At 45.2% G+C, this 16,336-nt stretch overlaps 1 protein-coding gene across 6 annotated transcripts in view; it reads right to left on the bottom strand.

Annotated features, from left to right (window-relative positions):
• Positions 1 to 16,336, bottom strand: part of WDR60 (WD repeat domain 60) — a 100,859-nt gene that overhangs the window by 66,707 nt on the left and 17,816 nt on the right. For 4 of the 6 annotated variants that reach the window (XM_030826357.1, XM_030826354.1, XM_030826356.1 and 1 more), the window contains 4 exons: positions 13,076 to 13,158; positions 10,598 to 10,906; positions 5,314 to 5,369; positions 2,837 to 2,891 (listed from right to left, as the gene is read on the bottom strand). In XM_030826357.1, coding sequence (XP_030682217.1) covers positions 2,837 to 2,891; positions 5,314 to 5,369; positions 10,598 to 10,906; positions 13,076 to 13,158 — 503 coding nt within the window. Of the gene's footprint in view, positions 1 to 2,836; positions 2,892 to 3,034; positions 3,058 to 5,313; positions 5,370 to 10,597; positions 10,907 to 13,075; positions 13,159 to 16,336 lie in introns of those variants that run through there. The other 2 variants (XM_030826358.1, XM_030826359.1) reach the window with 2 other exon arrangements.

The following is a 16,336-nucleotide window of genomic DNA, read 5'->3' as shown; positions in this document are numbered from 1 at the left end:
AGGCTGGAGTGCAGTGACACGATCTCGGCTCACTGCAACCTCCACCTCCAGGTTCAGTCGATTTCCTGCCTCTGCCTCCCAAGTAGCTTGGGATTACAGGAGTCCACCACCACGCCTGGCTAATTTTTGTATTTTGAGTAGAAACGGAGTTTCACCATGTTGGTCAGGCTGATCTCAAACTCCTGACCTCAGGTGATCGATCCCCTTGCCTTGGCCTCCCAAAGTGCTGGGGTTACAGGCCTGAGCCACCGTGCCTGGCCTTTTTTAAAATTTTTCTGTTGTTGTTGTTTTTATATAGATGAGGACATCCTATGTTGCCCAGGCTGGTCTTGAACATCTGGCCTATTTTTTTTAACAAAAATAAAAAATAAAATTTAAAATTATAAATGTGGCTCACATTATAATTCTAGCCAACCTGGAGCTTAGAGAAAAAATTGGGAAACGTGAAGAAAATAGGAAAAGAAATAACTCTACAATTCCACTTCAACAAATGTATCCACAAAAAAAATGCGGTAGATCTGTATCATCCAAACTGGAGGGATTCCCACAATGAACTAGGAAAAACAGGAGGGGCGGCCAGACGCGGTGGCTCAGGCCTGTAATCCCAGCACTGTGGGAGGCTGAGGCGGGCGGATCATGAGGTCAGGAGATCGAGACCACCCTGGCTAACACGGTGAAACCCCGTCTCTACTAAAAATACAAAAAATTAGCCGGGCGAGGTGATGGGCGCCTGTAGTCCCAGCTACTCGGGAGGCTGTGGCAGGAGAATGGCCGGAACCTGGGAGGCGGAGCTTGCAACAAGCCGAGATCGCGCCGCTGCACTCCAGCCTGGGCGACAAAGCGAGACTCCATCTCAAAAAAAAAAAAAAAAAGAAAAACAGGAGGGGTGTGTGTGTGTGTATATGTTTAAAACTGGCTTCCTAAATATACATACCAATATATGATTATAAAAGATTATATGAGAAGAAATATTTGTAGGTCTTTTTTTCTGTGGTAAATGTGTGGCTATAGCCAGATAATAAGCAATCCAAACACCACCACCAAAATTAAAAAAATAAAACATCCATGTCAAAACAACAGGTGCTGTATGACCTAATTTATGAAAAATTATGTTTGTGTACAGATATAGAATAAAGCCATTCATAAAAATACGGCACGAAGGCCGAGCGCGGTGGCTCACGGCTGTAATCCCAGCACTTTGGGAGGCCGAAGCAGGTGGATCACCTGAGATCAGGAGTTCAAGATCAGCCTGGCCAACATGGTGAAACCCTGTCTCTACTAAAAATACAAAAATTAGCTGGGTGTGGTGGCACATGCCTGTGATCCCAGCTACTCAGGAGGCTGAGGCACGAATTGCTTGAACCCGGGAGGCAGAGGTTGAGGTGAGCTGAGATCGCACCACTGCACTCTAGCCTGGGCGACAGAGTGAGACTCCATCTCAACATATATATATATATATGGCACAAAATTGTTAAATATGATTATCTCAAGGTCATGGGTTTCAGATAACAATCAAAAAAGAAAAAAATATTCTCCAGAAATAATTCATAGAATCCAAAATATGCTTGCCACATTATCTGTAATAACAAAACAAAAAGGCCGGGCATGGTGGCTCACGCCTGTAATCCCAGCACTTTGGGAGGCCAAGGTGGGCAGATCATGAGGTCAGGAGTTCGAGATCAGCCTGGCCAATATGGTGAAACCCCATCTCTACTATAAATACAAAAACTAGCTGGGCGTGGTGGCACGTGCCTGTAGTCTCAGCTACTCAGGAGGCTGAGGCAGTAGAATTACTTGAACCGAGGAGGCAGAGGTTGCAGTGAGCCGAGATCGCGCCACTGCACTCCAGCCTGGGTAACAGAGTAAGACACTGTCTCCAAAAAAAAAAACAAGAGGAAAATGGTTTGATAATAACCCTAACTCCACAGTGTGCTATTTTAGAGTTACTAAGTAATCATTATGAAGCCTAGTCTCATGATACTAATGGAGACGGTGGAGATAATGAAGACTGTGGAGAAACACTGACGTACTACGGGATGAGCTGAGCACAGGGTACAATTCTCCCTGTGCATAAATACATGTCACAAGGTAGCTTAACACACGGAAACAATTATGTGAGGAGAGGGATAACGATTGTGTGTTAGTAACAAGTGTCTATTAATAACATGTGCTTGGTAGAATTTGCCAGAGAAGCCATCAGAGCCTGAGCTACTTTGTGGGGAGATTCTCAACACAAACGCAACGCCTTGACTCACTATAGGTCTACTCAGGCTATTGCTTCCAGCAGTTTTAGTAACTGACAGTCTCTAGGAATTTCTTCTTTCATCTAAATTACCTAATTTGTTACCATAAAATATTGTCCTATCTGTTACTGAAAGTGGGGTGCTAAAGTTACTATTATTGTGAATTGTCTCTTTCTCCCTTCAGTTCTGTCAGTTTTTGCTGCTTGTGTTTTGGGGCCCTCTTGTTAGGTAAACATTCATTTACAACTGTTGTATCTCCTTGCTGAATGAATTACTTGGTCATTCTGAATTCTCTTTCTCTAGTAACACTTTCTGTCTCAAAATCTGTTTTATCTGATACTAGTATAGCCAATCCAGCCCTCTCATAGCTGCTGTCTGATAGATTCTCTTTGTCCACCTTTTTACTTTCAATCTATTTGCGTCTTCTAACCTAAAGTGAGTCTCCAGTGTGCCTTCTGGGATCACCACTCAAATAAACCATCTGCAAATGAGCCCTGTCTCAGCCTCTGCTTTCAAGGGAAAGCCCAAACTAAGATTATGGCTAATCTGAATGTACCATAAAATCAATGTATCCTCAGTGGAGACTGCCTTACCTTCCATCTTGAATCTTTATCTTTTCCGTGATTCCTTACTAAATTCTCAGCATGCCTGGAAAGCAAACATAATCAAAATCAAAATTTACTTTTAAATGAGAGCTTTTAAAAAATAAAACATTTTCTATATCGGTGAAAGCTCTTAACAATATTTTCATATGATTAAGAACTACTACAACCAGGAGCGATGACTTGCACCTGTAATCCCAGCTATTTGGGAGATTGAGGCAGGAGGATCACTTGAGGCCAGGAGTTCGGGACCAGCCTGGGCAACAGAGTAGACCCCATCTCTACAAAAGTAAAAAATTAGCCTGGCATGGTGGCACATGCCTGTAGTCTCAGCTACTTGGGAGGCTGAGGCAGGAGGTTTGCTTGAGCCCAGGAGTTTGAAGCTGCAGTGAGCCATGATTGTGCCACTGCACTCCAGCCTGGGCGACAGAGAAAGATCCTTTCTCAAAAAATATATTTTTAAAAAAACCGTTTCAGGTTAGCAAAGCATGTTTTATTAGAGCAATAAATGTTAAAGTCTTCCTAGCATTCTTACTATTTTAGCAATAATTCAAGACAGAAAACATCTTCCAGAGAAGAAATTATGTGTTTTAACAAACTTGTGTGTGAGTGCAAATCTACATCCTTTACGAGTTCTCAGCCGGGCGCAGTGGCTCACACCTGTAATCCCAGCACTTTGGGAGGCCGAGGTGGGCAGACTGCCTGAGGTCATGGGTTCGAGACCAGTCTGGCCAACATGGAGAAACCCCGTCTCTACTAAAAATACAAAAAAATTAGCCAGGCGTGGTGGCATTTGCCTGTAATCCCAGCTACTCAGGAGGCTGAGGCAGGGGAATTACCTGCACCAGGGAGGTGGAGGTTGCAGTGAGCCGAGATCACGCCACTGCACTTCAGCCGGGCAACAGAGCAAAACTCCGTCTCAAAAAAAAAAAAAAAAAAAAGAGTTCTAGAAATTTTCTATAATTTTATTGGTCTATCTGAAATACTATTTTATATTAAATATAAAAGATGGATATAAAATATAAATATATATAAATTATATAATATAAAATAAAAATATAAAATCTTTCTAAAAGAAAGATTTATCTTGAAATGTTTTATTTTTTAATCACATTTCATGTTAGTTAGGACCTAAAATAAAGATTAGCAAAATATCAAACTGATTCTCAATTTTTAAACTTTCATTCATATCAATATACCACGTGGTTTAACAAAAATACAGAATTGAGCAAAAAAGTCTTATTGTGCCTTCTAGTGGACATGCAGTATAAAATCCAGGAATCAACACCCTAGGTTTAAGTGTTAGCTTTGCCCAAACTTGTAAAAATTTGAGTAAGACATTTAACCTGGGTTTTCCAATCTTTGAAAAACTATTACAAAATATGATTGTCAGAAAGAACAAATTGAAGTCTAGGGCTTATATATGAGAGTTTAGGCCAGGCGCAGTGGCTCACGCCTGTAATCGCAGCACTTTGGGAGGCCAAGGCGGGCAGATGACTTGAGGCCAGGAGTTCGAGGCCAGCCTGGCCAACATGGTGAAACTCCATCTCTACCAAAAATACAAAAATTAGCTGGGTGTGGTGGTGTGTGCCTGTAGTTCCAGCTACTCGGGAGGCTGAGGCAGAAGAACAGCTTGAACCTCAGAGGCGTAGGTTGCAGTGAGCCGAGTTCGTGCCACCACACTCAGGCTCGGCGACAAAGTGAGACTCTGTCTCAAAAAAAAAAAAAAAAGAGTTTATACATAAACTCCACTTATCTATAATCTTTGCAAAACCCACACGACACAGGAATTATCATCATTGCTTTAGCAAAAAGCCACCCAACACTGCAACTAAGAGGTAGACAGGAAATTCCAACCAAGGCTGACCCCCACCCCCAGCTCTGGGGGTCTCTGCCAAGGCCTGAGGGCGGAATGTTATCTCCTGTGTGTTCACAAGCGATAAACAGTGGGCAGAGGGGGACTTGCCGGCACGTCCTGTTTTTAGTGGCTGTGAACCAGAATGGTTTGCTCAGGCGGGTAAAGGGGCAAAACTGCCCACCTGCGGATTTGCTTTAGCTTCAGGCAGGGAGGACTCCCTTTTGCACATTAAGAGACTCCCAAGTGAATTATTCTCCCCAAAGTGAGTACCAATTTTCTAATTTTGCATGAGCAAATGTTAAAAAGGACAAAAATAGATCCTGAGGCAACAAATATAAACAATAACATTAAAATGAAACAATTAAAATACAATTAATTTAAAAGGCCAAAGAAAGCTAATAATTTTGTATTACGTTTCCAAGCTCCTCTAGTATTCCAAAAACATACCAACCCACTTGGAGGGGCTAAGGGGTAAAATCTAGAGAAAATGAAGTATATCTATAACGGATTGCCATAGACTGGCCATCACCGGAGCCAGTAAGAAAATTCCCTGAAGCACTCCATGAGAGCGGCACACGCGAAGGTCAACCACAGGGCACACAATCCTTACTGGCTGCTGGTCCCATCTCTTTTTGAGCTTGCACCTCGATTTCTGTGTTCACCGTTCTATCAAACAAAAAAATAATCCCATAACCATTTATTAGCATACTGGAATGAAGTAAGCATAATTAGTAAACCCCATAAAACTAGCGCAGATCCAAAATTTAACAACAGCATCTACACCACAAGTATCTTTTAAAGTAACTATTTTTACCAGCTATTTTTAGTAAATTAGATAATTAAATGTAAAGAAAATGGATAAAAGTGTATATAAAAGGGTGATTATGCTGGGTGCGGTGGCTCACGCCTGTGATCCCAGCACTTTGGGAGGCCGAGGCGGGCAGATCACCTGAGGTCGGGAGTTACAGACCAGCCTGACCAACATGGAGAAACCCTGTCTCTACTAAAAATACAAAATTAGCTGGGCGTGGTGGTACACACCTGTAGTCCCAGCTACTCAGGAAGCTGAGGCAGGAAAATTACTTGAACCCAGGAGGCAGCAGTTGCAGTGAGCTGAGATCACGCCACTGCACTCCAGCCTGGGCAACAGAGCGAGACTCCATCTCAAAAAAGAAAAAATCTTTACAAAATTACTTAGAAAAAAGCATAATGTTTAACAGAACAATGTGTTGTGGTCCATAAAATGAATTGGAATGGGAAAAAAATAAAATCACTAGCGCTGGGAAAAATTATGATTTACTGACTAGATATAAAGAGGGAAAAGAAAAAAAGTCATCAAGTTAATGATAAGAATTAGACCTGGGTGGTGGGCAAGCAGTACACAGCACTTGGGGGGCCCTGGCTGTGGTGGCGGCGGCCAGTCAGACTGCACATGGGGCCAGGAGAAGCATCCTGTGATTATCTCAGCACCTACCACACAGGGAGGCAGGTAACGCTGCTCACCCAGATGGCCTGCAAATGGCAGAGCTGAGAGAAAGCTCAGCACGTTGTCGCCAAACTCCTGTGGCCTCATGATCACACAGTCCCTCAGGACTAACACTCTGGACAGGAGAGTCCTGGGCTGGAAACAGGTATTTACAAGTGATCATTTGAAGCCACTACTTCCAGGAGCAGAAAGGAGATGATCCAATCTTCAAAAGGATAAAAGTATGGCAGGCATGGTGGCTCACCTTCTAATCCCATCCGTTTGGCAGGCTGAGGTAGGAGGATCACTTGAGGACAGGAGTTCAAGACCAGCCTAGGCAACACAGCAAGGACCCATCTCTAAAAAAATTTTTTTTTGCTGGGCACAGTGGCTCACACCTGTAATCCCAGCACTTTGGGAGGCTGAGGCGGGTGGATCATGAGGTCAGGAGATCGAGACCATCCTGGCTAACACAGTGAAACCCCATCTCTACTAAAAAATACAAAAAATCAGCCGGGCGAGGTGGCGGGCCCCTGTAGTCCCAGCTACTCAGGAGGCTGAGGCAGGAGAATGGCGTGAACCCGGGAGGCGGAGCTTGCAGTGAGCAGAGATTGCGCCACTGCACTCCAGCCTGGGCGACAGAGCAAGACTCCATCTCAAAAAAAAAAAAAATTGTTTTTTAAAAGGATAAAGGTGTGGCAGATAGGATAACAACGAGACGAGGCCACTGGATTCTTCTATTAAAGAAGTCACTGGTCAGGAAGCTTAGAAGAACATTTTGTATATTTATTGTACTTATTCATACCCTTTCTATCTCTAATTGATAACTGGAGGAAGCTTACAATAAAAGTTACATAATTCTAATTAAAATCATGGATCAAAAATCATATAGAGGCCAGGCACCATGACTCACACCTGTAATCCCAGCACTTTGGTAGGCCAAGGCAGGCGGATCACCTGAGGTCAGGAGCTCGAGGCCAGCCTGGCCAACATGGCAAAACTCTACTAAAAATACAACAACAACAACAAAAATGAGCCAGATGCACGCCTGTAAACCCAGCTACTCGGGAGGCTGAGTTAGGAGAATCACTTGAACCCGGGAGGCAGAGGCTGCAGTGAGCCAAGATCACACCACTGCACTCTGGCCTGGGCAATACAGTGAGACTCAATCTCAAAAAAAAAAAAAAAAAAAAAAAAAAAAAAAAAAGAAGAAAAAATATCATATAGAGAAAGTGAGAGAGAATCACAGAGAACATCCATTCGCGGGAACAGTCCCAGTTTCTATCTGTTGTCCTAGAGTAATTATTAACAGGGCCCCTTGCACTTTATGGTAACCACAGGATAATTACATCAAGCAGTCGGTTCACAGAGTACTCAGTTGAAGAATATCTAAAAGTTGATACTAATTTTGAGTATCAAAGTACTCAAAAGTTTTGAATTTCTAAAAGTCAACACAAAAGAAAACTTTAATTATACAGTGCTCGATCACCATTCCTGACGTTGTATCATGTATCTGTTCATTTCTTTTCCTTTTTCTTTTTTCTTTTTTTTTTTGAGACAAAGGCTCACTCTGTCCTCCAGTCTGGAGTGCAGTGGCGCGATCTCAGTTCACTGTAACCTCTTCCTCCCAGGTTCGAGCAATTCTCCTGCCTCAGCCTCCCAAGTAGCTGGGATTACAGGCACGTGCCACCACACCTGGCTAATTTTTGTATTTTTTTTTTTTTTTTTTTTTAGTAGAGACAGGGTTTCACTATGTTGGCCAGGCTGGTCTCAAACTCCTGACCTCAAGTGATCCACCTGTCTTGGCCCCCCAAAGTGCTAGGATTATAGGTGTGAGCCACCATGCCCGGTCTCTTTTTTCTTTTAAGACAAGGTCTTACTGTACCACCTACGTTGGACTGTGGTGATATGATCACAGCTCACTGCAGCCTTGACCTCCTCGGCTCACGTGATCCTCCCACCTCAGCTTCCAAAGTAGCTGGGACTACAGGCGTGTGCCACCATGACTGGCTAATTTTTTTTTTATTTTGGTAGAGATGGGGTCTCACGATATTTCTCAGGCTGGTCTTGAACTCCTGGGCTCAAGAGATCCTCCCACCTCAGCCTCCTGAGTAGCTAGGACTCCAGGTGTAAGCCACCACACCTATCTGAGATTTAATTTTTTTTTTTTGGTAGTTCTTTATCCTATGGCTTCTCCAACACAACATAAGCACCACAAGAACAGTAATTTTTGTTTTGTTCACAGCTGTATCCTCAGCACCTACAACACTGCCCAGCACACAAGCCACTCAGATAGGAACAACTTGTCTTAAAAAAAAAATGTCAGTCGTCTGAATAATCTTTCTTCTGGGACTAATTTGAAGGCAGTGGTTTTACAAAGATACAGGATAATGTTCTTCATGGACCATTTTTCACATTCACCTTTAATAAAAGCCAAATCTATGTCCAGAAAGGCATTTCTGGGTGGAACTAAGCACATGTAACCTAAGTCACTTCCAGTAATTAAACGTGATCTAGGGAATGGAGAATAGCCAAGTTCAATAAAAGGCAAGCGGTGGAGTCTAAGTTATGGGTACAAGAGTGTTCTTTGGAAAATTACGTCGACTTTGCTGTATGTTTGAAAATGTTCGTAACACAATGTTGGGAGAAAATGATGAAGTTTTGATCTAGGGAAAGAGATTTAAAAACAAAAAAAATGGCCAGGTGCGGTGGCTCATGCCTGTAATCCCAGCACTTTGGGAGGCCGAGGTGGGTGGATCACGAGGTCAGGAGATCGAGACCATCCTGGCTAACACGGTGAAACCCCGTCTCTACTAAAAATACAAAAAATGAGCCAGGCGTGGTGGCGGGCGCCTGTAGTCCCAGCTACTCAGGAGGCTGAGGCAGGAGAATGGCATGAACCCGGGAGGCAGAGCTTGCAGTGAGCCGAGATCGTGCTACTGCACTCCAGCCTGGGCGACACAGCGAGACTCCGTCTCAAAAAAATAAATAAATAAAAACAAAAAAAAGAGTATCTGTCCTCAAGGAGCTGCTTCTCAGTGACCGCCTCATCTAACCTTCCGTGCGGCTTTCAATAAGTAGATGCGGGTAGCAGAACCGGCACTGCCTCAAACCTGCTAAGAAACACGGCCAACGCCCTGATACAAACGGAGGGCGTGGGCTGCGGAAGACAGTGGGGTCTCAGTGAGGAAAGGCCCCAGGGCAAAGGCGTGGGAGGTTAAAGGACTCAGACCCCATGCAGGACAACGCCAAGAGCGGCTGAGATGGCCGGGAGCCAGGCGGCTTCTGCTCCTAACACGACTGCTTCTCGGCCTAAGTGCTCCCAGTTCTAACCCACTGGCTTTTGCGTTTTACAGTAAACACTGCAGTGGCCACCACCTCTATGTCCATTTCCTCAGCTATGTCAATTCAGATCGGGAGATCCAGGTCCTGCGCTTCTGCTGAGGCCTCCAGTCTCATCCCTGAAGGCGTGACTCTCCCTTAGCCTCAAATACACCTGACCCTTGCAAAGATTTCGCTTCCATCTTAAAGGAAGCATCACCAAGAAATAGGTAAATAAAATCATATTAGCTTCAGATTCTGTAAAAACAGAGCAGCAAAAAGCACACTCATGAGAACAAAAGGTGCTAAAACACCTCTAGGAAAATCCTAAGTACAGGGATGAAACCACACACCTGGGAGGGAAATTAGACCCTCTGCAATCAATGCTTTTACATTTTTGTTCTGTCTTGTTTTGCTTTTTTTGCAAACTTATACCAATTCTGGTTGAAACGTTTGCTAATTATTCACTTAATTTCCACTTTAAAACGTACCAGCTTCCTTTTCAATGTTAAATTTCAAAACTTTTTTTTTTTTTTGAGAGACAGAGTCTCACTCCGTCACCCAGGTTGGAGTGCAGTGGTGCGATCTCAGCTCACTGCAACCTATGCCTCCTGGGTTCCAGCAATTCTCCTCCCCAGATTCCAGCGATTCTCCTACCTCAGCCTCCCGGGTAGCTGGGACTATAGGCACCTGCCACCACGCCCCACTAATTTTTGTATTTTTAGTAGAGACAGGGTTTCACCGTGTTGGTCAGGCTGGTCTCGAACTCCTGACGTCAGGTGATCCGCCCACCTCGGCCTCCCAAAGTGCTCGGATGACAGGCATGAGCCACTGCACCTGACCAAATTTCAAAGCGTTATGATAGATTTCCAAATATCTGTTAAAAGCACATTCACAATATAATCAACATATGTGACATCACATTCCTTAGGAGATCAGTAATCTGTCTACACTAACCATGTAATCAAGACTTGAGTCACGTTTTTCCTAAATTACTACTACTGGGCCACAAATCTCAACCTTGTCTGGCGACATGGCCTGGTAAGTCTCCTCTGAGAGTGCTGGCCTCGGGGCGGCTGCTAAGGCAACGAAGCATCAGAAGGGGTACCTTGGATTCCCTTTTCCTGTGCTCGTCTTTCGCCGATCTCTCTTTTCTATCCACGTTGCTTCGGTGCCTCTCATCATCAAAACGAAGGCCTTCTTTGTGTCGCTTTTCTTTATGTCTTTCTTCCCCTTCTTTGTCAGAGAATGAATTACTTTTCTCTTTGGAATATTTCTCTCTTTTTTCCCTTGTGCTGCTTTTTTCTCGGTGTTTCTTGTCTCGATCTGGCTCTCTGGGCTTCCTGTGTCTCCTCTCACCTTCTTCTTTATAAAGCCAGTACTTGAGAGGGTTGTCCTTGCTGTCTCTGTACTGCAGCTGTAAAACACAACAAGCTGAGAAACAAAGGAGCACATCAAACAGGAGTGCAGCCGGCCCTCCCTCTCTGTGGGTTCTGCAACAACAGATCCAACCAACCACAGATCAAAAACATTCGAAGAAAATCGTATCCATATTAAATACATGTACAGACTTTTTCCTTGTCATCACACCCTAATCAATAACAACTATTTACATCTCATTTGTATTGCATTAGGGATTTTAAGTAATCTAGAGATGATTTAAAACATCCAGGTGAAAGTGCATAGGTTATATGTAGACACTACACCATTTTATATGGGGGACTTAGGTATTCGTGGATTTTGGTATCTGAGGGGTTCCTGGAGCCCTTCTCCCATGGATACCAAGGGAGGACTGTGCTGTCTTTAAGAATGTTACAATAATAGGAGGAAAACTTAACAGAACTACCACTGCCCCCTTCAGTCCTCAATTCCACTGTCAGATATATTCCTGAAAACTTAATCTGTTACCCCTCTGTAAGGAAAAACCCTATTCATGTCATGGTCCACGGTCAGACACTGCTGTCACCCCAACGCCACACAGTAACTCTGCAGCCCAGCCATCTCGCTCCCACAGAGAAAGCAATGCCCACATGACGCCCAGCACTCACAGTCGGCCCTCCTCGCCTCTCCACATGGCACCCAGCACTCACAGTCGGCCCTCCTCGCCTCTCCACATGGCACCCAGCACTCACAGTCGGCCCTCCTCGCCTCTCCACATGCGCCCACCTCCGCCCCCCCCCCCCCCCCCCCCCCCCCCCCCCCCCCCCCCCCCCCCCCCCCCCCCCCCCCCCCCCCCCCCCCCCCCCCCCCCCCCCCCCCCCCCCCCCCCCACCCAGTCGGCCCTCCTCGCCTCTCCACATGACGCCCAGCACTCACAGTCGGCCCTCCTCGCCTCTCCACGGCCCGCACTCACAGCGCCCTCCCCCTCCCACATGCCCCAGCACTCACAGTCGGCCCTCCTCGCCTCTCCACATGGCACCCAGCACTCACAGTCGGCCCTCCTCCCTCTCCACATGGCACCCAGCACTCACAGTCAGCCTTCCTGGCCTCCACAGCCTCATCCCTCATGCTGGTGGCCCTCAGCCTAAGCTCTGCCAGCCCTGGGGTCCCTCCTGGGCAAGCTCTGACTTCTCTGAGAGATGCCCTCTCTGGCGAGTATGACAGCACAAGGCTGCCACATCTCTCACATCACTCTCCTAATTAGTCCCATGCAGATGAAGAGTCTTGAAAATGGGACCAGAGTTTAACCATCTCTGTGACTAAAACACTCCAACCTGGGTGACAGAGCAAGACCCTGTCTCTAAAAAATAAAAAAAAGGAGAGAAAAAAAATAAGCAAAAGTACACAAGTAGTAAATAACAAAAGACAGTAAACCTGCTTTCAAAAATGCCCAGAAATGCCACTTTCTTCTGAATCAAATGAGTAAAACTTTTAAACGAAGATGATGCCCAGCTCCTGCTTAGGACATGAGGAATTATGCTCTGATGATATAAATAATTACAACTTTTATGTAAAGCTAATGGGTTAAGTTTACATTTACTTTGATCCAGCAGGTTCATTTCCAGAAATTAATCATAAGGGAATAATTATGAACGAACCAAAAAGCATACCATCTGGATGTCTTTATAATTTACACAAAAAAACACAAACACACAGAGACAACCTAAGTGTGCAGAACCGCAGGTGCCTGGAAAGCACCAACACATCTGCACCGTGAAACACCAAGCCGCGCGCGCTGAAACACAGGGAGAGACAGGATTACTCAGGAAAAGGCTCAAAATGTGTTCCGTTTAAACAATTTATAAAACAGTAAAAATCTACAGAAAACAATGTTATACATGCACAAATATATAGACCTGGAAAAAGACACACCTAAATGCTATCAATATTACCTGTGGGTGAGGATTAGACAGTCTCTGTTTTCTTATTACTGATTTGTATCTTCTAAAGTTTCTAAAATCATCACATACTACCTTTGGAATCAGAAAAGCACACTGGACTATGAGGGAAAGAAACCGGCTACACACAGTGCTAGAGGCCTTTTCCAGGCCTGAAATCCTGGCTTAGGACATTTTCTAAAAATGCTTCCAACAGTAATGCTTAAAACATCCTTTGCAACCCTTTCCCCAGGCCTTGCTTCGTGTACCTTTCTTTCTCGGTATCTTCTCTCTCTGTCTTCGTCTCCTCCTTCAGAGTCTTCATCCTTCTCTTCACTTCTTACTTTACTTACTAAAAGTAAAACATATTTTTAATACTCCCAAATGTTAGCACATCAAAAAGCTCTTTTAACATCTTGCTATGGATGGTATTGCACATTTTATATTTATTAATATGTATTTTAAAATATTCTTCAACTAAAACACATGCCTTCAACTCAAGAATGAAGAGTTCTAGTATCAAATTTAAAATGAAGGAGATGAACATGGCAATCTAAGTGATATGGTTTGGATCTGTGTCCCCACCCAAATCTCACACTGAAATGTAGTCCCCAATGCTGAAGGTGGGACCTGGTGGGAGGTGACTGGATCATGGGGGTGAATTTCCCCCTGGGTGCTGTTCTTGTGATAGTGAGTGAGTTCTCACAGGATCTGGTTGTTTCAAAGTGTATGGCACCTCCCCACTCTCTCCCTTCCTCCTGCCCTGGCCCTGTAAGACGTCACTGCTTCGCTTCACCTTCCCCTAAGACTGTAAGTCTCCTGTGGCCTCCCCAGCCGTGTTCCTGTACAGCCTGCACGACTGTGAGCCAATTAAACCTCTTTTCTTTATAAATTCCCCAGCCTCGGGTGTTTCTGTACAGCAGTATGAGGACAGACTCGTACACTAAGGAACAGAGAGACTTCTTGCCTCATTCAGTTTGCTGCTGAAGCAACCAGGCAAATGTCTGAGTAACCCCTGGAAATTCAAGAGGGCACCAGACCAAACTCATACAGCCTTCAGGGTTTCTGCGCATCATGCAGAAGCAGAGCTTAGTCTGAACAGAAGAACCAGCCCAACCAGCCAAACACTTTAGCCAAATGTGAGCTCCAGGGAAATGCCTGCCCTCCTGGATGCACTGAGGACCCAGAGCAGCCCCCATACCTCCTGGCACCCCCACTGCTGAGGGGACCAAGGAAGCCAGAGGCCCCTGAATAAACAAGGAAGCCAGGTGCGGCAGACTCCCCAGGGCACCAGACTACAGCATCCATCCTGGGCTGGGGAGGCTGAAGCACCAAGGCCCAGTATGACCTGCAAGAGAGACCGGGCGCAAACAGAGCCAGGCAGGTACCGATAACACCAAAGCATCATCCAACAAGGAAAGCTGGACTTTCACTTCTGAATCTGCACACAAAAAAGGCATCAGATGTAAAATTCAGAGAGTGGACACTTCAAAAGATCAGGGCAAAGTTAAACTTTCAAACATCACTGAGGCAAAGTGCATTCATTCAAAAAGCATTTACCAGGCTGGGCACGGTGGCTCACACCTGTAATCCCAGCACTTCGGGAGGCCGAGGCAGGTGGATCACGAGGTCAGGAGTTCAAGATCAGCCTGGCCAACATGGTGAAACCCCGTCTTTACTAAAAATACAAAAATTAGCCAGGCGTGGTGGCGTGTGCCTGTAATCCCAGCTACTCGGGAGGCTAAGGAAGAGAATTGCTTGAACCCAGGAGACAGAGGATGCAGTGAGCAAAGACTGCAACACTGCACTCCAGCCTGGGCAACAGAGCAAGACTCCTTCTCAGAAAAAAAAAAAAAAGGCATTTACCAAGCACTGAGCACTCTTCTAGGAGTCTGGGTTACAAGGGGAGGGCCCCAGAACAGGTAGATTTTCAAGGCTGAAACCCCAGGACTCTCCGAGAGACTGGAAGAGAAAGCAGGACATCAGGATACGTCCCAGGTCTTCTGACCTCAGGACGCAAGGATGCAGGTGCTATCAACTGAGATGGGCAAGCCTGAAGGACAGCCGGTGTGGAGGGGCTACCGGAAGCTCCATGTGGGGTACACTGCGTTTGTGTTACCCATTAGACATCAAAGCACAGGGGATACACAAGCCTGGAATTCAGGGACGATGCCCAGCTGGAGGTAAAAACTTCGAAATAAGGACACAGACAAACAGTATTTAAAACCATGAGACTAGATCCAGCCAGCAAGGGCAAGGGGTTGCTCCAGAGGAGGCCTGGGGACCCAGTCCTGGATAAAGGCCACACTGCACAGATGGGCGGTGCGGAAAGAAAGGAGATGAGAAGAGATGTACAGAGGGAACAACTTGAGAGAGTCGAGTCTACAATCAGTTTTCAAAAGTCTTTCCAGTACAATTCCTTTCAACACCACATTGAAAAAATGAGCAGGTAGTCAAAAAAGGATGATCTGAGAACAAAAGATTTTATTGCAAATAAATACCAAAAACATCAAAAACAATAATTTTGAAAAGAGCATTAAATAGTAGGACAGCTACTGTTAAAATTAATTAGGCCAACAGCAGGGTGTGGTGACACGTGCCTGTAACCCCAGCTACTTAGGAGGCTGAGGCACGAGGATCACTTGAACCTGGGAGGTGGAGGCTGCAGGAAGCCAAGATCACACCACTGCACTCCAGCCTGGGGAACGGAGTGAGAGTCTATCTCAATAAAAAAATAAATAAAATAAAAATAATTAGGCCAAGTGCAGTAGCTCCTACTTATAATCCTAGCACTTTGGGAGGTCAAGATAAATGGACTGCTAGAGACCAGTTCAAGACTAGCCTGGGCAACATGTGAGAGCCCCATCTCTACAAACAAATTTTTTTAATTATCCAGGTGCTGGACGGGCACTGTGGCTGACGCCTATAATCCTAGTACTCTGGGAGGTCGAGGTGGGTGGATTGTCTGAGCTCAAGAGTTCGAGACTAGCCTGGCCAACATGGTGAAACCCCCGTCTCTACTAAAAATACAAAAAATTAGCCAGGTGTGGTGGCATGTGCTTGTAGTCCCAGCTACTCGGGAGGCTGAGGCACGAGAATCACTTGAACCAGGGAGGCGGAGGCTGCAGTGGGCTGAGAACGTGCCTCTTCACTCCAGCCTGGGCAACAGAGTGAGACTCTATCTCCAAAAATAATAATAAATTACCCAGGTGCAGTGGTGCGAGCCTGTAGACTCTGCTACTCAGTTCAAGGCAGTGGTGGGCTGTGATCACACCACTGCACTACAAGCTTGGCGACAGGGCAAGACCCTGACTCTACTTTATTTTTTTAAGCAATAAATCAACAAACAAAAAATATTTTGAAAGAAAACAAAATTAGTGGTAACCCAACTAACCCATCCATTCCACCTCACGTGTATGCCACCCCAACAGAAATGCACATATATGAACACCAAAAAATATACATGATAACATTCTTAGCAGCCTTATTCCTAATAGTGTAAATCTGCAAATGACTCAAATGGCCACCAG

The sequence above is a fragment of the Nomascus leucogenys genome, chromosome 13 (assembly GCF_006542625.1).
Source record: "Nomascus leucogenys isolate Asia chromosome 13, Asia_NLE_v1, whole genome shotgun sequence".
Taxonomy (NCBI): domain Eukaryota; kingdom Metazoa; phylum Chordata; class Mammalia; order Primates; family Hylobatidae; genus Nomascus; species Nomascus leucogenys.
Note: the sequence above shows the minus strand (reverse complement) of the source record. Positions and strands in the feature narration are given on the sequence as shown.